This window comes from Teleopsis dalmanni, chromosome 1, assembly GCF_002237135.1.
Source record: "Teleopsis dalmanni isolate 2A chromosome 1, ASM223713v2, whole genome shotgun sequence".
In the NCBI taxonomy this organism is placed as follows: domain Eukaryota; kingdom Metazoa; phylum Arthropoda; class Insecta; order Diptera; family Diopsidae; genus Teleopsis; species Teleopsis dalmanni.
The window spans coordinates 229,602,645-229,625,490 of NC_051846.1; the positions used below are offsets into that span (position 1 = coordinate 229,602,645).

Here is a 22,846-nt window from a genome sequence, read left to right on the forward strand (position 1 = left end):
AACAACAAACAACAAACAAACAAAGAAAAAAAATCATTTAAAAAAACTGCAACATTAACAAGCCAAATTAAACTTTAAACAAAAGTAACACGAACAGAGGAACAGGAACCGGAACACAAAGCCAAAATTTCAAAGGAAAATTGTTGAAAACCTTGATGCGACAGCCAAAGTTATATTTTGAAGTACAGCATTTACATGTGCAACAATAGCAACAACAACAACAACAGAAATAACCATCAACAACAGCAAGCATACGTACAGCATAGAGCATAGAATTATTCATTGCAACTAGTTAACAAATAAAATTTCATTAAAATTAAAACTCACCAACAATTTGCAATAGCAACTTTTTACAAACACACAACGAGCAGCAACAGTTCGTCTACTGCAACAACACATTCAACACATTTTTCTCAACTTGCACACTTCCTCTAACTCGGCAATTGATCCTGCTGCATTACTTTGTAGCAACGTAGCAACGTAGCAACGTACCAACGTAACATCGGAGCAGCAACAACATTTAACCACGCCGAATTATAAATCAGCAACAAAATTGGTAACAACGTCCTTGTAAACAGGCAACGACGTGCAACTGAAGCAAATAATCAGCAACGCAAATTACAGCAGCAACAGCATTATCAGCAACAACTTTAATGCCAGCATAACAGCAACAAGTTGACATAGCAGCACAGTTGCTATATGCCATCTATATAATCTATCTTATAGATAGATACGCAACAGTTCAGTTACACAACGTTTAGTGTGTAGATATTATTTTGTGTAGTGGAATCAATCTAAATGAATTTGCTGTGCTGTTGCTGCTGTACCATGGCACCAAATACACGGGTAACACGTAAATGGGAGCTCTTTGCTGGACGCAATAAATTCTATTGTGATGGTCTGTTGATGTCCGCACCGCATACGGGCGTTTTCTATTTAACGTGCATCCTCATAACTGGCACAAGTGCGCTATTCTTTGCCTTCGAGTAAGTATGAAATTTAAATCCTTTTCATTTTCACTAGGTAACTTTAATCGAAACTAAATTTTGGGGTTAAGCGTAGTTTAAATTCTGTAAAGATATGAGTACCTTCTATATATAAAATATTTATTTCAATTATAATCAAACATTTCAACCACGTCATTTTAAGTTATGACTGACATAATACTAATTTTACTTTTTTAAATATTTTATTAAATAAAAAGATAAATCAGAAATATTACTTCAATTTAATTCTATATAAATATAAGAGCCTTCTGTATATAAAAAACTTTTTTTTAGTTATATATCTATGCTTCATTAACAGCATCTGAAGTTCTTACTAATAAAATACTAATTTCATTGTTTAATGAAGAGATATTAAAAACTACAGTTCAATTTCATTCCGTATTAATATAAGGATCATTGATAAAGATAAGGATAACTCAATATAAATAGGAGAATATTCTGTATATAATATACTTTAACAGTTCTATGCGTATGTTCCATACACATTATCTAAATTCTAACTAAAAAAATACTAATTTCATCGTTCAAGTATTTTTTTAAACGAAGAAATTATAAATTTAAATTCAATTTGATTCTGTTTAAATATAATGGTCACACACACACACATTCATATACAATATAAATATAAGCACCTCAATCTAAATTAAATTCAATTTAATTGAAACTTTAATTTAATCGAAACGAATTTAAGCAAATGTTAAACTTGTGAAAACCATAAAGTAACAATTAAAAAGCACATCTAGTGCTTAACAATCCTTAAGAAAACTTTTAAGTGCCTACCATATGCTTTGTTCTTGTCCGGCACATTCACGATGCCGCCTTACCACTTTACGGACTTTCTTTTTTAAGGATCTTGGTCAACTGCAACGCCGACCTTCCCTTAAATAGCATTATAAGCTAAATGCTCAAGGTGGTTTTAGGTCTCTGGGGTTTTCCTTTTACGGTAACACAATAGGTCTATAGGCCTAATTGGCTGCTTTGGAATTGGCGGTATAACCTAACCTAACCTAAGAGAAGTTCTTGGGCACGAGCTTAGTGTCATAGATATAGACCGTCATATTCTTTCTGATCATGACCATGAAAACATGATAGAAAGTCAGATTACAATTGTCAATTTCCTACTGTTACTATTACTTTAATACTTTTTGTTTGTATTTGCATCTAAGAGGTAATAGTTTATGTACGGATATGCCCACATAAAACATGTGTACTAAACATTTTTTTCTAAAAGGCTTAACAAAATTATTTATTCCTGAGCAATATTACTTTGACCAAAGTGTTAAGGCACAGATAGTTTCATAAATGTGACCAAAGTTTAATCTGCCTTGATTTTCAAACTTCTAATCTTTATTAAAAAACAACAATTTCACATTCAACGTGAATTAACTCTCTGTATAATATAGTCCTTACGTAAATGCTGAATTACTAGAACATTTTATCACTGCTAAAAGTGAACAAAATTTGAAGGAGTAAAAAGAGTTCTTAAACTTCTAAATGATTGATAAGCATTTCCGAGCAATGACTGTATTGGTCTTCTGTTTTTAATAATTATATTCTGTTATTTTCATTTAAAGTTATATCATATCCGTAGATATGTAGTCACTAATTGTCTACTAAAACAGGATCGTCACACTCATATATGAATCAAATTTATTATGCACTGAAATAGCTACATCAGCATCACTTATGTTACTCCATTCTGCATCCGTCACGAGTGACATTAGTATGAAGAACAAATCCTATTCAAAAATTTGTCAGTTGCTTGATAGTCGTTGGTTTACCAAATTCACACACATTAACCAAAACCGTTCCAAACATCTACCAAAAAAAAAAAAAAATGACATTCACATTGCATACTGCAAACGTAGACGGACAGCTGATGGTTGACAGCAAAACGCATATTCGTCAGTAGATGAGAGGATAGTGAGGATGAGAACAATTTTAAAGTTTTTTATTTTTATTGAAAGAAAATGTTTAGACTTCATTTACTTCTCAGAAATATTAAAATTCTGCTTTACTTATAACCACATAATCGGAATACTAACTTATCTTAGATGTCCTTTAAACATTTCATAAAATTTAGTAATGTATTTCAGGTAAAAAAATAACCCACATTAGGAATAAAGTCAAAAAAATTTATAACGACGGCGATACGATATAATAGATATAAAAAATTATAACTCTGTTTTTATATTATTCACATAAACTTTTCAAAATTAGAAACATAATTAAAACTAGTGAACTTCAGAATATCGAGTGTTTTTTTTTCACTTTTGATAGTTTATTTATAATTTGTAGTATAGAGCTAAAGACATATTAAGCTAATTTGTTTAAAATTTATTTTATTTAAAATTTATTTATTTAATTTTATTATACACTATATGTGATAAATGTACTACGTTTTTAGTCTTCTAATTACATCAGTTTCATCGAGTAAATTTACTGGAAGTCGTTTGCTTTGGTTGCTCAGTTTTTGATGTTATATTGTGAAGTACCTTCTACCCTTCTAAAGTACCCTCTATATTCTAAAGTCTCCTTTTTGACAACAATTCAAATCTTTATACTCAAATCCCCATCGGTTGATATTTCATGATATTTTGTGAACTATCCTCTAACTTTCTCTGCTACAATTGCAATCTTAATACTAACTTTTCCGTATTAAGCTTATAAATTATTTGCATTAGTATAAATCAATAATGATTCGCATAGAGTCCAAAAAAGCAGTATCATTAGTATAGATGACAATAACAATATTATCAAGTATGTTCCTATTAAAAGTGAATAATGTTTATAGGATTATTAATTTATTAAGAAATATTAATTTTAATGCAAAAATATTAGCCATGTTAGTTTTACATAAATTATAATATAATATAATTAAAACTCACAGATCGCCTATAATAAATAGATAGCGTTAAATAACTCGGCATCACGTTGGACAAACGATTCACATGGCTTCACTAAAAAGAATTAGCTATGCCAAAATTCTTCATTACCTCCAACCGCTATTTAGAAATGAAAACCTCAATGCTAAGAACAGGAAACTGATATATAACCAAATAATTCGTCCGTCACTTCTATATGGTTGTGAAGCGTTTAGCAAAGCTTCAAACACTACTATTCACCAGCTAGAAATTGCGCAAAGCCAGGCTCTGAAAAGACTTTTCAAAGTTCCATGGTACATTAGGACGAATGACATGCTCAGGGACATCAAGATTGATCCCATCAAAAAATACATAAAGGATAGAACCCTGAAATTATTTGCGAAATCTGACAGACTTACCAACACCGCGTTATCAAATCTCAGAATGCTTACAGGCTTCTCGGGGAGGTATGCAGATCTGAGGTCAATTATTGCTTAGTCTGATGAAGTGATAAACAATAATCTAGTCAAGGCGCAAAGTGGGGTTTTGAAGAAACCTCAAGTTAAAAAAGAGTATAAGTGCCTAAGTTCACTAGCTCAAAACAGCTTTAACATAATATAAATATGTAATATCTAGGTTGGGTTAAGTTATATCATTGATCCTAAGGATCCATTTAAACCTATTGGCCTAATATATCACCATATAAGAACCCAAAGCTTAAATGTCTAAATCTACATTTATATTAAATATTAATTTCATAAAATTTTAATTAAAAAATATCTTGCAACTTAAGCCTTCATTTATTTCGTATTATTACGAAGTTTAATTTGGAGTCACACGGCGTATACGTAACTTTTTAATGAAAATATATATCCATATCAATGTGCACAGAGTCACATTGCTCTAGTGCGTTCAAACAAAACTTCACTACAAATTAACTTAATATTATGACATATTACAGACTTTTTTGTTTTTATTCGTTTGAATTTTAATTTTGCATAAAAAATCTATTTAATTTTAATGTTACATTTTGCATACTCTTTATCTTTTGTTATAAAAGTTATATTGTAGTTGCTCATCATAATAAACACTGCTGATGTGCGAGTTGTGATGCAGGCAGATGTTCCATTGTGCTGTCGCTGTCATGTATGTGGAATACTCATGCAGTCGTCACATACAAATTTGAATACTCAACATGGTTAAGGAGCACCATTGTGCTTTATTTCATTCATATCTTCTATTCAAAAAAGAAGAAAAAAATTTAAAAACTTTTCTTTCCAATGAGTTTTTAAACATTTCTTCAAAAATATACCCGCAAGTAATGTCCTTTATGCGAACTCAGTATCTTTTTTATGCTACTAAAGTTATATGAGCGAAAATTCATCATGTCTGGAGCATGATTTCATGAAGCACTTTTTTTTACTTAATTTTAATTTTAGTAACTATTTAAGTAATTAAGTGAGGTATCCTTTTTTTATATAAAAATAGGTTTTTTATTGAGTAGTAAAATATACTGATGTTTACTCCTTTTAAGGCTTTTGTAAAATGTTTTTTATTTTTAAATTAGGTATTAGCTTATGCTGGCAGGCCAAAGAAGCCACGCTTAGACCATTAAGGTCCATTGTGATACCAGATCAGAGCCTTAATTTTTTTTATTTAATGTTATTTTTTAAGCTTTGCAACATTTTCAAAGGTTTGTCGACTTTAAAGTCGTTTCATTTTCTTTGTAAAATTATATTATGCTTAAAATAAAAAAAAATTTAAATAAATATTAATGAGGATTTTCGAATAGTAGTGAATTGCAACAACAAAAAATTAATTGAATTTTTGACTGACTATGTAACTATTTCGAGTATTGCAAAATACCCATTATTAATGGACGTTTTGAAAATATTTCTTATATTATAATTATAAAAAAATGTTGAAATCGTGCCCTGCTAAATTTAAAGCTTAATGTCAGTGCTGATTAACCAACTGACCCGAAGCCGTAATTGGTTGAAATTGTGCCCTGCTAAATTTAAAGCTTAATGTCAGTGCTGATTAGCCAACTGACCCAAAGCCGTAATTAATTTGTATGTTTGACTTGGAGTTTTTTTAATCTGTTGTAAATTTGTATTAATAATTTCACTTGCTATGTTATATATTAGAATAAAATATAATCGGCTCTTTATTAAAACAATTGTTTCTAATAAGAAAATAGTTACTTTCGTCAAAACTGGCGTTAAAAATTAAATATAAAATAAAAATTGAATATAAAATAAAGTATTTACTTACATTTAGGCTTAAATTTGAATTTTATTTAATTTTTTTTATGTTCTATAATTTTTAAATATATATTTGGTTTATAAAATTATTTTTGTAACTTAATTTATTTCATATTTAATTTTTATAATTTTTAATAAATTGTATCTTAAAGATAGTTCCATTTTAAATTTAAAAAAAATACCTAATAAATACTGTTAGTTAATATACTTCTTCTACACTTCTTAGATTAACAAGATTAAACTATTATTATAAATATTATCTAACAATTTATTAGCGGACTAATTGGTCATTTAAATAGAAATAATAAATTATAGTTTTTTTTATTTCTATTTAAATGACCAATTAGCTTGATATTAAATTATTATATAATATTTATATATAGTTTAATCTTGTTAATCTAAGAAGTTTAGAAGAAGTCTATTAACTAACAGTATTTATTAAGTTTTTTTTTATATTTAAAATGCAACTATCTTTAAGATATATATTTGGTCACAAATGAAAGTATAAAATATTTTTATAAATATCTACAATATAATATGTATTTATATATATATATATAATATATAATATATATAAAAACTAACTATTTGCATTCGTCTTCAGTAATAACAAAATTTTAAGATGGTCGACAAAACCGAAATATAAAAATATCTACCGAAAAATCTATATAAAACTGTATATAAAATTAAATAAAATTAAATATTAAAATATGTGTTCTATTTTTTTTTTTTTAATTATTTAAAATTTATTTAAACAAAAAAAAAAACAATCTTAAGTCTAACAAAAAAAGCAAATATATAAAACAATTCATATTTAATAATAATATTTGGAAAAAATATTTTAATTTTTTTTTTTAGTATTTTTAAAAATATGTAGGTTCATTATTTATAAAATGTTTTTTATTTTTTTTACTATTTATTACTCTTATATCTGCTATATTCAAATTGTTTATTTACTATAAAATAATTTAATATTTTTTTTATTACTTAAATTTATAGTGTATTTATATTATTGTTTATTATAACATTTTTTATATTATTCTTATAATATAATAAAAAGTACATATATTTAAAAAAATTTTTTTATAAACCTTTTTTTTATATCCAAAATGATTTTTATTACTTTATCGATTATATCAATTTTTAGTGTATATTTTTTTATTGAATATTTTATTGATTAATTTAATATTTTTTTGTTGTATTTATAATATACCAAAAAGGCATATATTAATATTTTTTTTTAATAATTTTTCAAGAATATTTAAAATTCATTTAAAATATTCAAGCTTTTTTCTTCTCATAAATGATTGATTCGAGGAAAGACATACATTGCTGACGGGCTTTTATGCAGTTTTTATCTGGTGCCAAAAACATTTTGACACTCCAAATATCCATTTTTATCCATAATTTTCTTTCCCTTTTTTATATTTCGTTTAAAATTATTTTATGTGCTTAACTTTTTACGCAGCATCACGATTTATCTTGGAATGCTCGCAGGAGTCTTTGGATGCGTGTCAGTAATGTGTCACATTATAAAAACATCACTTTATTGCACTTTCTTTACTCGAAGCAATGATATAATAAAATTCATACTTTGTAAAACATTTTGAAATATTTTTAAAATAATACTTATGTATTTTATAAATTTGCTTTTTTAAAGGATATATATTTTTTTTATATTTGCTCTCTGTTGAAATGTGTTTATATTGTAGATAATCATAATCCAAAATTTGATTTTATTGTTTTTATAAATTATTAAATAATAATTTGGAAAATTGCTTTTATTGAAGACATGGGTATTCAATCATTTTAAAACAATAAATGCCTTTTTATTTAAATAAGCAAGTATACAAACATGACATATAAATTTGATTTCTAATATTATTATAATTTTATAACCCCTCTCCACGCCTTGACTGAATTATTATTCAGACTAAGCAATAATTGACCTCAGATCTGCATACCTCCCTGAGGAGCCTGTAACCTTTCTGAGATTCGATAGCGCGGTGTTGACAGGCTAAGTCAATTTTCGTAAATATAGATTATAGATTATGTAAATTTTAATAACATATACTCATAACTACTTTAACATTTGTTGCGGTTGTAGCTCTGCGTATAAGGAGGAAACTGTATTCCTCCTCATGTGTCAGTGTTCATCATTAATTAAGAGAAGATTTAAAAGCTTTGAGGATTTCTTTTCTTTTTGTCCTGAGAGCGTGTTAGTCCTATAAAAATAGGACAAGGTTCACTTGTCAGATTGGTTCACTTTAATTTGAATGGGGTGATTCTGCATTTTGGCGTTGCTCGTACGCTGATCTCTAATCAATACTCAAATGGGTGTTGGGCACAAGGCCGCCACTCGAATCGAATTGTCGTTACAAACAGTACTACCGCTACGCAAAATTGATACGATTACATAAAAATGATAAAGGTTCTGTAATTTTAAAACTTGTGACTTTAACTAGCACTTTGGCTGTTGTTTATTTTATTTTCTTCTTATTTTTTCAATATATGCTTCTGAATGAAGTAGATAAGTTACTACGAAACTGTTTAAATTTAATTATATTCAATTGACATTTTAACATTAGATTTAAAGTTATTTTTATGAAACATTTATTTTTCTGTATAAATTCTGTATAAATCTATTTTAAATATGTATATTATCATTATTTTTTTAGTTTTGATTAAGAAATTGAATGGGACGTAAAGTGATGATCCGTGAAATTAATTGAAGTGTCTTAATGTGATATAGTTTAATTCATCATAATTTCACCATACTTTTTTTTTTGTCTTTCATATTTAAAGTCATCAAGTTGTCAAGGAATGATGACATCTCTTTAATTTGCATAAATAATTTGTCACTGCCTATTAGTAAAGTGATGGTAGTATCTTTCTTTTGCCTTTATGTGCGGTCGCGTGTAATGTTTTATTGGCTTAAAAAGAAATAGGGCAACTTTTATAAATTTGGCCATGACGTTACTTCCCCTCGTATTTATACAGCTACATATACGAGTATAATATGTATATGCGAATTTATATGTACACAACTAATACTGTGACACATTTTTCTGCTGTTTATCTCCACAGATTTCTTTTATTGCATTGAAATGCAATTCACTAGCCTGCTTAAATGCTGCTTACTGCAAACAGTTATCCTCAGGGTATATGTCACACATAATTTTTATTATTTCCATTCTTTACGAGTGTACTTTCCTACAATGCACACTTTCCATTATCTGAGCAATAATATGCATTCGCTCGTACGTAGTCTCTATAGAGTTGCTGACAACAAATATGGTTGCACTCCAGCCGTGTTACATTGTCATTAAATTGGCAACCCGCTTTTCCGATCTTTTATTTACTTGTACAATCCATTGTTTTAACACTGCATTCTTTTCAATGCATTCATCGGGGATAGCGACTATTTTGCGCGTGATTGCATATATTTTCATGCAATTTTTGCGTTCATATAAGGAACCTTCTATGTTTGCCAGAGTGTATGTTTGTGGATAAACTTTCATTGTGTGAAATTATTTGCTGCTCCTGTTATTTTAACTGCTGCTCTTGCGATTTTTAAAACAATGCGCTTCAAAACCCAAGCATATTGTTTATACCTTCATTACTTTTTCCAATTTTTTTCCTTTTTTCCAATTTTTTTCCTTTTTTTTTGTGGTAAATGAATTGTATGAAGAACTGAGCTTAACAGAGATAATGTAGGACACCCATTGAATATTACGAAGGATTATAAATTTCATTTTTAATTTTTGCTAGCTAAAATCAAACAATAGTATTTTAGTATTCAAATATAGTATTGTACTTTGCTTTGGATGTCATATTTTACTATATTTTAATCCTCGATTTTTGCACACAAAGCTAAACTAATTGATATTGAACATTAAATATTTAACAATATTTTTTGAAGAATTAAAAAATTTAAATGCTGTATTAATTCATTTTAAAATGAATTTAATAATATTAATACTAGTGCATACCTCAAAAGTATTTTTTTATCTTATAACATATATTTCTGTATTTGAATGGACTATATTGAATAAAAATGGTACTATCACTGCGTTAGTGTTAGTTTCCTATTCTGATTTTTTCATCTCTAAAAATTATCTAACTGCTTGGGTGACTGCTTTCACAGCAGAAGACTACGCCATGCAATCGCCACCGAAAACTATGTAGTCTGCTTCGATATTCTATCTATTCTATTTATGATATTTTATTTATGAACATGATCCTGATTATTCTGATCTGTATTATAATATCGAGATCTATGTTTCGTCAAGAGCTTTGTTTTTTCGATCCACTTTAATAAGTAGAGTTCTTTGAGTACCTGTTCATGTATCTGTAAATAAAGTCGCGGGCCAAGTAACAACATCTAATACCCTTTTCAAATCCGAATTGAGCTTTGACACCAACACGATAAATATTTACATAAAAAACATATAGAAGCAAAGTTAATAGGATTCATTATTGTTGATTCAGTCCTACAATCCAAATACTCAAAAGCGATATCGACGTCTCTCCACAGCTAGTTCTCAGAAACTCTGAAGTTTCCAAGATACTTTCACATCTCCACTTCACATCCGCGATTTCTATCCCATTTTCTCTAGTTGAATATAATATCGTAACACGTTGCCATCAACTGGGGCAATTTCTTCTACGAAAATTGTATCTATAGATTTTTTGTAAAAATTCGGTTTACAATATTTTTTCTCTATATCTCCAGTGTAAATATTCGACATAATTTTCTTTAAACTAGACTTTAGTTTTAAAGCAACTAGTAATATAATTTAGTATATTTATCAAATTTGGCATTATTAAAATATGTTTATTTCATTTCAGCTGTCCTTTTCTCGCCACACGCATCAATCCTGTCATACCAATTGTTGGTGCAGTCTTATATTTTTTCACAATGAGTTCCTTGCTACGAACAACCTTCACAGATCCTGGTGTTATACCTCGCGCATCTTACGATGAAGCGGCGTATATAGAAAAACAAATCGGTAAGTTCACTATTCCTCTCCCTAGGCAGCAGCAACAATAAAAGTTTAGTTACAAACAAATTATTTCTTCTTATACGTGATTTTGAGTATTTTTCACTAATGAGATTTTTTCCATTTTTATCTTTTATTTCATTTCATGCTGTCTTAAACCATTTTTATGTTATTATGCTTCCGTTTGGTGCATTTCCTGTCACTGCTACTTCAATCGCTGTTGCAAATATTTTTATCATTATTTTTTATTGCACTTGCTGTGGATCTCTGACGTTGTTGCTGCTCGCTCCTGGTACTCAACATGATGCTACTGTTGCTGTTGCTATTGTAAACACCATGACTATCACAGAAGTGCCAAATTCACTAAACAGCCCCACATATCGACCTCCACCACGTACAAAAGAGGTCCTCGTCAAAGGACAAACTGTGAAATTAAAATATTGTTTTACGTGTAAGATATTTAGACCGCCACGTGCATCACATTGCAGTCTATGTGATAATTGTGTGGATCGCTTTGATCATCATTGTCCTTGGGTAAGTGAAATATTAAAAAAAAAAGTTTAATAGTAAATTATTTGTTGTAAGGCTATAGAAGTAAAGCTATAGAAATCAAGTTTTGATGTTAAATAAATTTACTTACTCATTTAATTGGTCGCAAAAGCCCGTTTTTTGGGGTCCGGCCAGAGAAAAAATACATAATAAACTTTTGTTTTTCGGCAAGTTGGCTTATGAAATTTTAAATGAATCCTGGCGAAATCTCGGCAATTAGAATATTTTGAGAAAAAATCGCATATGACACTTTGACTTTTATAATTAATTATAAGTGCGTTAAAAATGTCGGTTCAGTACGACGTCTGAAGGATAATTCCATAGTAAATTAAACCCATGATATAGTGATGAAAGAATGGTGAATAAAAACATACGAAATTACTGATTTATGATTTATTAAAAATTTTAAATAAATACTTTCATAAAATTTTTACATATCATTTATATATGAAAAAGTTACCAACAACGAATTTGAACACTGTTATTCTCTGTATGAAAGTGCTCCAAAGTGATGGAACCAGTATTATCAGCAGAATAGATAAATATCTTTAGCACGCACATGTTATAATTTTGATTATCGAATAAGAAAAATCAATATCACTGGTGGACGATTTTACGTGAAGGGTGCCAAACCCTGTTTAGCTTAAAGTCCTTGAAATAGCTCTCTCTGTACGTAATATTATTTCATTACTCAGTGGGTGCTAGGTAACTCTCTAGGGGGGCCACGTGGAGGTTGTGCAACAACTTAGATTGAGGATAACGAGAATTCTATGTTAAATATAATCAAACATGTTGCCTTGTGTACTCTCTCCTAGCGGCTCGCGGGCACTTCGCCCTAAACAATTAAGGGGATAATTGTTATAATTATAATTATTGATAATTTTTTTAAAATTTGGCATCTACTATAAATTACCTAATAATATTTGAAAAATTTGCCATCTTTTATAAATAAGGTTTTAATGTTATTAGTGTAAATAGCGTAAAGTTTTATTATTACTTACATTACAACTTCTTTTTCAAGAAAAAGAGACTAGTGTGCATATTAGTGCCATACTTTTTAATGAATCCAAGTTCGCTGATCAGTATGTTTTCAATAAGCCCTCAAAGACCACTGTGTGTACTTATAACGTTGTTAAGGCATCTGTATGCAATTTTCCCCGTAGTGATTGCCCCGTAGAGATATCAGTCTTATGGTTAGTTTACTTACAGCTCACTGCAAACAAGAAACCATGCTAAAAGATTGAATCTCCCTTTCAATCATAACTGTCGCTGCTGTGGAAAAAATGATCTACTCTGTCTGGTTCCAAGAACGGCCGGGTCTACGTTCCGGAGCCACTAGTAGAAGACGACCGAACACCGTTCAACCACCCCTAAAGGGACTTCACAAGCGGGGTCCCGGCGGGTTACAACAACAACAACATTTACTCATGCACGGCGGTGACTCAATACTTTAGGAGCTCCCTTTCTTAAGGATCTTGATCAATTACAAGACCTGCCACTAAACAGCATTTTAAACTATGTCAAAGGTACTATGTGGCTTTAAATCCTGAATTTTTCTCTATATACGGTAACACAATGAGTCGATAGGACTAAGTGAATCCACTATGGATCGCCGGTATAACAAACATAACCTATAGTTGTTATATTAAGTTTCTTTTTTGTTATTCTTTTTTTTTTTACTTTTTGAAAAATGTAGTGAAGATTTTCAAACAGTTATCTTTTGTGCTATAAGATCAATTAATAGCTAACAAAATAAGGTGCTACATATGGTATGACCGAAGCCCAAAAAGATGTTTGATGAAAATTTTTTTTATAATGTATGCTTATGTGGGGTCTACTATCGTTGCCTTTATATGGATATTTCAAAATAAACCGTTGTAATGTAACCAATCATAGTCAATATTTCCTTTTTTCATTATGTATTCTGGTTATAACTATTAAAAAAACCCTAGTAATAAAATTGTGGACTAAAAATGTATACAAAAATATAGTTACATTTATAAAATTTCATGTACTCTCATGATGTCCTGCAGTATAAGTTTAAATAAATATTAAATAATATTAAAGCTATTGCTTTTAAAATTTAAAAGAAAATTAAAAATGAAATTGAAAATTTTTTTTTGTGTGACTTTAGCCTAATTTTATGCTTCGTAAATACAAAGTAGCACATAAAAAGGTTGAGGTTGACTAATGCCTTTGTAATTTTTTTACTTTGTACTCATCAAAAGGACACATTTATACATTAATGTATGCGCGAAAAAGTTGTCCTTACTGTGCTTCAACTGCAGCGAGGGTAAACAACAGTACTGGTTGGTAGGTTGGCAACAACAAAAACAAAATGGTTTTTACTGAGGCAAAAATTGTGGCATAAATACAGGCGTAAATCCTCGAGCAGCTTTAAAAAATGCAACAAGACATGGCGTGGCATGGCGTATCAAGCAAAATAAGCAAGGCAAACAAGGCATCAGGCATGGTTAGAAGCTACTCTATTTATATAGACACATAGATACTTAAGTAGCCGTACTTATGTGCCATTTAAGAGCTGGCAACAACAACAACAACAATACAGCGGCAGTGGTAGAGTCAACACCAGTGTGAGCACCAAGTTTTGAATATTTTATTGGGGGGGGCCCGAAAAGAAATGCATGCAAGTGCAGCGTTACTCGTACTTTTGTGTTAAGGTCAAAAACCATTTAAAATTAAAATTTGTTGCTATATGCAAATAAGCAAACAAACATTTTTACATACATAAATGCATGAGCTTAATGTACACTTTAATGGCTTTACTGCTATTAAATTATATTATTTGCCTTTATAGGAAATGATATTTCTTGTATATTGTAAAGTACTTAAGCGTTTAAGCTCGTTCAAGCTTATTATCCTTACCGCCTTTAATTTATATTAGTGATTGCATTGATTGTTGTTGTAATTATCAGCTATTAAATGCAAATACCCATAACGCGTAGAGCTGCTGCTCACAGCCGCAAATCCTTTTATCCCAAGTGTCTGTCTTTGGCCTTGTATGATAATGACACTTTGTCTGCTGAGAGACACGCTCCTCCGCTCATTTCGTCGAATGAAATGTATAGATGAACGGTTGGTTGTTGCTATGAATTAGTGGGTGTTCTGGTGTGGTGTGATATACTGGGCTGTAGTGTTAGCTTGACATTTTGTAGGGTTTATTGGTATAGGTTACTTTGTCACTCGTTCCAGTTACTTTTGATTGTGATTCTTGTTGTTTTCGTTTTTGCTGCCGTTGCTGCCGTTGCTGCCACTGTTGTTGAAGTCTAATTTCATGCCACAATGACGAGACACGCTGTCGTCTATATTAATGTAGAAGTGCTCACAGAACTTTTCGGAATTGCTTGTTTATTGTGCTTCTCGAGGGAATTTTGAATTTTAAGCATTTAATTGATAATCGTAAAACTATAAAAAGTCATAAAACTTTTAATGTTTTTACGAAATCAAAGAGTTTGTGTTCTGCACGAGTGAACTTTTTGTTCCTTGCTATTAAGCAATGCACAGCCAAAAAAGGAAGTTGCGCTTGAATTAAAATTAATTTTGATTTCCTTACAGATTCCATTTTTGATTAGGAGAAAAATAATACTATTGTGATTTGAATAATTAAATTATTTATTGTATTTTATAACATTATCTATCTACTGTATTTATTTATTTATTTATTTTTTTGTAATAATGCATAATTTATTTTTTTATTTCAGGTGGGAAATTGCGTTGGAAAACGTAATTATCGCTTCTTTTATTTGTTTCTAGTCTCATTGGCATTTTTAGCTGTATTCATATTTTCATGCTCTGTGACGCATTTAGTTTTATGTAAGTATAAATATACAAAAATTAAAAAATATATATTAAAAAATTATAAATAAATGAAAAATTCTTCTTTTGATTATAAAACTATCATACTACACATACACATACACACTACTATGTACAATTTTATCTTAGTCTTAAAGTTCTAACTTGATTTTTTTATCTCAGATAATACCAAACGTCCCTTAACACTGCAACTGCAGTCAACAGCTGGTTTTATATACTCAATGGTATTTAGCCTCAATGGTATATCAAGTTTTAACATGATATTTTTAATATTGAAATGGATTATCTATTACTATATATTTCTCTCCTTTTCTGAGATAATATCTGACATTCCTAAACACTGTAATTGCAGTCAACGGTTGCATTCATATACTCACTTGAACATAAAATCATGCTACTAAAGCATATCACTTGCTAAGTATGATTTTACTAAATATTTTCTTTACTAAATATATCTGTTCTTATATCTGTTCTTATATCTCTTCTTATATCTGTTCAACACTGCAACTGCAATAAATAGCTGGTTCTACATATACTTTTGAACTTAAAATTTCGATGCTACAACGTACACTTTAATACGTATGATTATATCTAAGAATTATAACGGAATTATAACTTGATATTTTTTATATTGAAATGAATTATCTATTATCTATATGAATTATCTATTATCTTGGTCTTAGATAATATCAAATGTCTCTCAACACTACAACTGAAGTCAAAAGCGTGCATTTTATACTCATTTAAAAATAAAATCATGATATACTTTACTACGTATGAATTTATTTTAGAGATAAACTTCTAACTTAAATTTTTTGTTATTGAAATTGATTTTCTATTACTATATATACCTGTTCTTATCTCAAATAATATCATAGACTCCACTAGAGATAGCTCAAACATAAATTGAGAAAGTTACCAAATTTTGTTTACTCGTAACATAAGTCATAATAGGTATAGCTATTTGTTAAATGCTTATTATAATATAATTATTATTGAATCTTTCTTTCTTAACGTGTACCCAAATTCCAATTCCACACCATATGACTGCATCCAATTGTTAAACAATTTCACTGCACATACAAAGTTGTGCCTCTTGACTTCTGATTTTATCATTTTGAAGATTCAATTCCAAACTCATCCTTTACACTTTTTCTTGCTTTTCAATTCCATTACTCTAATTCGTCTGTTTTATAGTTCCGATTCTCTTATTCACTCATATTCACAGACGTTATCTGTTGTTCTCGAAACCTGCGGAGATCTATTAAGCCTGCGGAGAGCATGAAGGAAATTACAAAGACGTAAACATGGCTTATGATGTTAGTGACTGATGTTATTGTGAGAGGAAAGGGGATTGTTTACGAGTAATAATAGATTAAGGAGGGGTAGAATCATCGCAAAGAGGCGAAACCTAGCCAATTCTCTAATTTATAATGTTTGAAACGTGTTAGTTGGAGTATGTTTCTATTTGCTTCTCTGTGGTTGGCATTACAAAAATGATAGTTGGACATTATACGAGAAAATTATACATTTCATCATTTTTATAATTCCCACCATTCACTCTCACTGCTCATTATTATATTATGGTTCCTAAAATGTATTGAAAACTAATTGTAAACTATTCTTTTGACCAATGGTTAGGCATTCCTATATTTTACTTACTGCATCGCTACAGAAGTTATATTTTAACTTCTATAATTTATATATATTTTTTATTATTATTATTTTATTATTAGTTTTTATAGTAATGTCCTCATGTCCAAAATATTTGTTATAATTTTTTATTTCTTTTAGTAATGAAAACAGAACAGGAAGTCTTCGAAGTGATTAAGAAGGCACCATTCACTGTGATTGTTGTGTTTATATGTTTCTTTTCAATTTGGTCTGTGATCGGTTTAGCAGGTTTTCATACATATTTAACAACAAGCGATCAGACAACAAATGAAGATGTAAGTTTCAAAATATTTAATATATCAAGTTATTCTAGCTTATTATGATTTTTTTTCATCTAACACAGCTCAAGGGTTCATTTTCCTCAAAAGGTGGACAGCGTTCAGTCAATCCGTATTCACGTGGCAATATATGTCTAAATTGTTGTCACATATTATGTGGCCCAATGACGCCTTCTTTAATAGATAGGTCAGTATAAATATTTAGTTATATATATGGTATATACTAATAACACAATTGTTCTAATCTTTTTTATGTTTTTCAATTTGTAAATAAATAATCAGGCGTGGCATTGCTACCGACGAATATATCTTACAAATGCAGCAGCATTCAAGTCCACGTCATCCGTTAAGTGATGTTATGAGTGCTACACATGTAGGCAGCGCAATGGTTACCTCACAGCCAATGTTAGGTGGAATCGGCAGTGCCGTTGGCGATCTCAAACCACGTCTTTATGACGAGGTATGTACTTAATTCTATTGACATTAATATGCATATTTGGCCTGTTTTATATATATATATATGTGTATATTTACTTATAAAATTCTTCAAATTTTAACCGAAACACCTAATATAGTTTCATTTATACTAACAAAAATACTTTGCACTAAAAAATGTTCCCTTTATTAATTTTTTTTTTATTTTATTTTATTACACCGTTGTTTATTCACGGTATCATCATTTTATCTAACATCATTTTACACGCCCGCTGTCAACGCCTATAAATATGCAGTCAAATCCATCCTCATCTTCGTTAGGCACCACTGGTGGAGTCTATAGACCGCGCAGTTATGATAATTTACAAAACGGTAAGTCACAGCAACACCAAAAATGCTCATTACAAACATTATTACCACCCACACATCAACACAAATACCATAAACAACCAGAACGACAAATACTTCATGAACCGCACAGTGCGATAGCCACACCACAACTTGTACATTCACCAGCAACATCATCGTATCGTTTAAATCTCAAAAGATCACTACATTTACCACTTTCACCTTCGTTCGATGTGCGTAATTCACCGCTACCTTTACTGCACCATCATGCTGTACATGCGCAACACATTGCCGCCAAGCTACAATCGGCAGCGGCTATAACTACGACTACAGTGACGCCGACAGTGCCAACAACAACAGCAGCACCACCGCCATTAACACCAAGACGTCCCTCAACACTACAACTGCAGTCAACAGCCGCCATATCCGGTAGCACCACTACGCTGACGACAATACACACAATTGCACCACAACCACCTGCGCCAAACGATTTTAAATACTTCTCACCACAGCGCAGAACCGATTCGAATTTAATGACACGCGAACGTAATCCATTCCCATTCCATAAGGCACGCGGTGTACGTCGCCAATCAACACAGTCTGTCGACTCGCAAACAATCACTGTGGGCGGTTATCAACCGCTGCCGATGCGACCACGCTACAAACATCAAGAGGTACTCTTCGAACTTAAATCACCAACAAATCGACTGACAATTCGTGAATGTGATTTCGGTGGTGGCGGCGAACCCTGTGACGACGATCAATCCATTAAAGATAGTCAGATTTTCCGTGTTAGTAAACGAAATCTTTATATGAATCACCGATCGCCGTGGAAGGAACGCGATCGTTACTCCAATCTCTATGAGTATTCATTCAATATTGATTTGAATTCAATCATTGAAGATGCAGCGGGCAGTGATTCGTCATAGTACGAAGCTTCTATCACAATTGTTACTTGCGTTGCCAATGCTGTCACCTACTACTCCCGTACTTCCATTGATAACACTACTGCGTTGTCTGAGCTTCAGTCGCAACAAACTGAATTTGTTGTTGTTGTTGTGAAACTAATTAAATCATTAAATATTAATATAATTAAATTACGTACTGTTGCAACTGTTACAGCAATTTTTGTTGATATTGATATTGATATTGATGTTGATGTTGTTGTGGTTGGTATTATCCTTTTCTGTACTCGTACTCGTACTCGTATTCCTTGCTATACAAAAATATATTGAACATTTTGCAACAATGGCCAAATTGATATACAACAAATTCTTTGTTGTTTGCTGAATGTAACGTATGCAATAATATTGAATAATTAAATAATTAAATTATTTTTTAAACACAAAAAGACTAATTTTAAAATTGTTAACAATTATTTTATACATACGATTTAATTGATATGAATACGTAAGTGTTTCAAAAATGATGAATAATTATTTTTGTTTAATTAAGCATTTATATTGAATATTAAAAAATAATTGTGTTTTCGTTTTATTCGTATTATTTAAAAAATCATTTAAATAATTTACATATATAATATTATTTAATGAATTTGAAATTTTTAGATGCCAAAAATAATCTCTTTTCAAAAATTAATAAAAATTCAATTTAATTTATTTATATATTTACAAAAATTCGATTATAAAAAAATTTCAGTTTTAAAAATTCTAGTCAAACAAATTTCCAATTGAAGTGATATTAAATTTATTCAAGTTGTGGTTAGTTATTATTATAAGTTTATTATTATTATTATTTTTTTTATATATAAATCTACTTTGCATGCTTTTTAACACTGCCGATTCTCAGTTAATTTATAGCAAAATTTCCATTCGAAATAACCAATTCCCTCATGGTTATTACGAAAAAGTATTGCGAAATTTTGCAAATAAATAAGTTATACTCAGATTTAAATTAAGTTCAACTGCTCTGGGATGAATATTTAATTATATTAAAACAAATTTTTTTTGTAGTAAATTTTGGGAATATGTTTTTCAAATTCTATTAAAAAAATTTTAATATATGTATATATATATTTTTTTTTTCGTATAATATTTATATAAAATTTAATTTGAAATTATATTATTTTTTAAAATTTTAATATATGTATATATGATTTTTTTTTTGTAATATTTATATAAGATATAATTTTTTCTTTGAAAAAATTTTAATATATGTATATACATATTTTGTTTTTTTTTTTTTGTATAATATTTACATAAGATTTAATTTTAGGTAATATTATTCTTTAAAAAAAATTTTAATATATATATATATATTTTTTTTTTTTACTTTTAGCATTTAAGTAATATTTTATTTTAGATTATATAATTTCTTCAAAAAAAAAATTTAAATACATGTATATGCCTTTCCTTTTTTTGTTGTTACTTTTAGCATTTAAGTAATATTTTATTTGAGGATAAATAATTCTTTTAAAAAAATTTTAATATATATATATATATTCTCTTTTTTTGTTTTTGTTATAGTATTTATGTAATATTTAATTTAAGATTAAATAATTTAATGATATTATAATAGTTGATGCGCAGTCTGAATGAATATTTCCAATATTTTCTTTCTCTTGCAGAATTTTATTGAAATGAAATATACTACTAGATTTTTGTATATATATTTCCAAATTTATTTTTGTCCTACTAAGACTTTTACATTTATTGAGAGTTTCAGTTTTAATAAATATACGAATATATATATTAAATATACAATATATTTAATAGACCTTGGCATTTGGTATGAAGCACAACATTCAAATCTTACAGTAATAGATCCTTTTGTAATGTTCGATAATTTGTCTAGTATATATATTGATGATTGATGATTTTTTTTTTTTAATTTAAATTCAACTTTTTTAATTTGTTGATTCAAAATGATTATTCCATTATTTCAATAAATACTTAAGCTGTTTTATAGAAGAGTTAAACTTATATTCAAGATAAAGTGGTTAATGTCGTGTTTTAAGAGCAGTACCAAAGCAATAATTATCTATTCATATTTCACTGATATGTAATTATTAATTATGTTTCGTATATTTCTTAAGAAATAATGAATATAAATGGTAGTAATATATTTTTACCTTAATTTTTTAAATTAAGTAGTACTTAACTGAACTCTGTGGTTAAGTAGCCTTTTCCTGCTTATCTATTTTCAAAGTTTCTAATTAAAAATGTATTCCTTCTATTTTTTCTATAACTTAATCAACTTTTTCTCTACCCAGTGTTCGTTGATTCGAACATTCGAAATGAATTTGTTGTTTTAAATTCGTATTTTTTTCTACAATTGATATTCTTCAACATCGCTATTTAGCTCACTTCTTTTCTTCTCCCACCTTGTTGAGATTCATCTTTTAAATTTTCTATTCCCCTTCTCTGTCTTTTATCCGTAATATTTGATTTTTAGTGGTATATAGTATATATATGGTATATATAGTTTATCTGATTTGTATATATTATTTATTTACTTCTTTTTTCGGACTTCAAATGCTCTCATAATAGATCTTTTATTTATTCTGATTGCTAATATATTTTGATATAAGCCATTTTTTCACCTTTTTTTATTAAACTTGCTTCATTTTCGCCGATTTAATATTAAACTGATATTAATATTAACTTATAAAAGTTTAATTCCTTCTTCTTAAAATCCAGTAACTAAAGTTTCTTTCTTACTTCGATAACAGCTCCTCTTTGTATATTGTAATTAAAGATTATTCCGACTGTTCAAGTTATACCAGAACTTTTATATTTCTCCACTAATATAAGGATGTTTAGAAAAATGAATAATATTATAATAATAATGTTTATTATTTTTTTGCGTGAAAATGTGAATAATATATGATGTATGTATGTGCATTGCTGATATTTGAAGGAAAGGAATTGTTGGGAGAGGAATTATATTTTTAAATTTGTTAACTCTCTGTTTCTCATTCTTCCTAGTTTTCTCTTTTTTCTTTGATTGTTAATAATTTTTTTCCACTCCAATTTATATTTTCAAAATTGTTGCTCTATTTTTATTTTATTTTCATTTTTTAATTTTATAGTTTTCAATATTTAAGGTCTGCATTTTTGTTATACTTTCCTTTGTTTTTGTTTATATTATCTTATTTCACGTTTCTTCTTTTTATAATTTGTCATCTTCCCCTTTCTTCTTTACTTTATTTTATAGTTTCATAATTTTCCATAGTTTTTCCTTTTTAATTATCTTGTATTTTTTTTTTTTGATTATTTTTTTATGTATCATATTTTTCCTTATATTCCCTATATAGTCTAATATTTTTCTTTTTTGCTTTGATTCCTTGATGTATATTTTATTTTTCTCTTTATTCCCTAAAATACCGCTAAAATTATTTTCTTTTTTATTTTTGTTTATCTTATCTTATCTAATTTTTTTTCTTTCCTAATTTTTTCCATGTCTAATTTTTGCTTAAATTTTTCGCTTTATATCATATTTTTAATTATATTCTCTAACTTGAACTTTCTCTTTTGGTTTCTTTGTTTATTTTGTTTTCATTTACACTTCTCTGATGTTACGTATATTTTTTATCTTTGTGTTTAGTAACTGCTCTCAGTTTGTGTT

General features: G+C 28.8%; 1 protein-coding gene across 1 annotated transcript; it reads left to right on the forward strand.

Annotated features, from left to right (window-relative positions):
* Positions 1 to 8: 8 nt before the first annotated feature.
* LOC119672587 (palmitoyltransferase app) lies at positions 9 to 19,244 on the forward strand. Its single transcript, XM_038083678.1, has 8 exons — positions 9 to 986; positions 10,987 to 11,147; positions 11,488 to 11,672; positions 15,410 to 15,521; positions 17,319 to 17,473; positions 17,542 to 17,663; positions 17,759 to 17,936; positions 18,208 to 19,244. Exons 1-8 carry the CDS (start codon positions 799 to 801, stop codon positions 19,186 to 19,188), a joined length of 2,082 nt encoding a protein of 693 aa, XP_037939606.1. The 5' UTR covers positions 9 to 798; the 3' UTR covers positions 19,189 to 19,244.
* The last annotated feature ends 3,602 nt before the right edge of the window (positions 19,245 to 22,846 follow it).

Excerpts from the sequence above, each read along its gene's own strand:
- LOC119672587 (XM_038083678.1), top strand. The coding sequence starts at position 799 with ATGAATTTGCTGTGCTGTTGCTGCTGTACCATGGCACCAAATACACGG. Across the intron at positions 987-10,986 it reads GCGCTATTCTTTGCCTTCGA|CTGTCCTTTTCTCGCCACAC; the intron begins GTAAGTATGAAA and ends ATTTCATTTCAG. Across the intron at positions 17,664-17,758 it reads ACGCCTTCTTTAATAGATAG|GCGTGGCATTGCTACCGACG; the intron begins GTCAGTATAAAT and ends ATAAATAATCAG.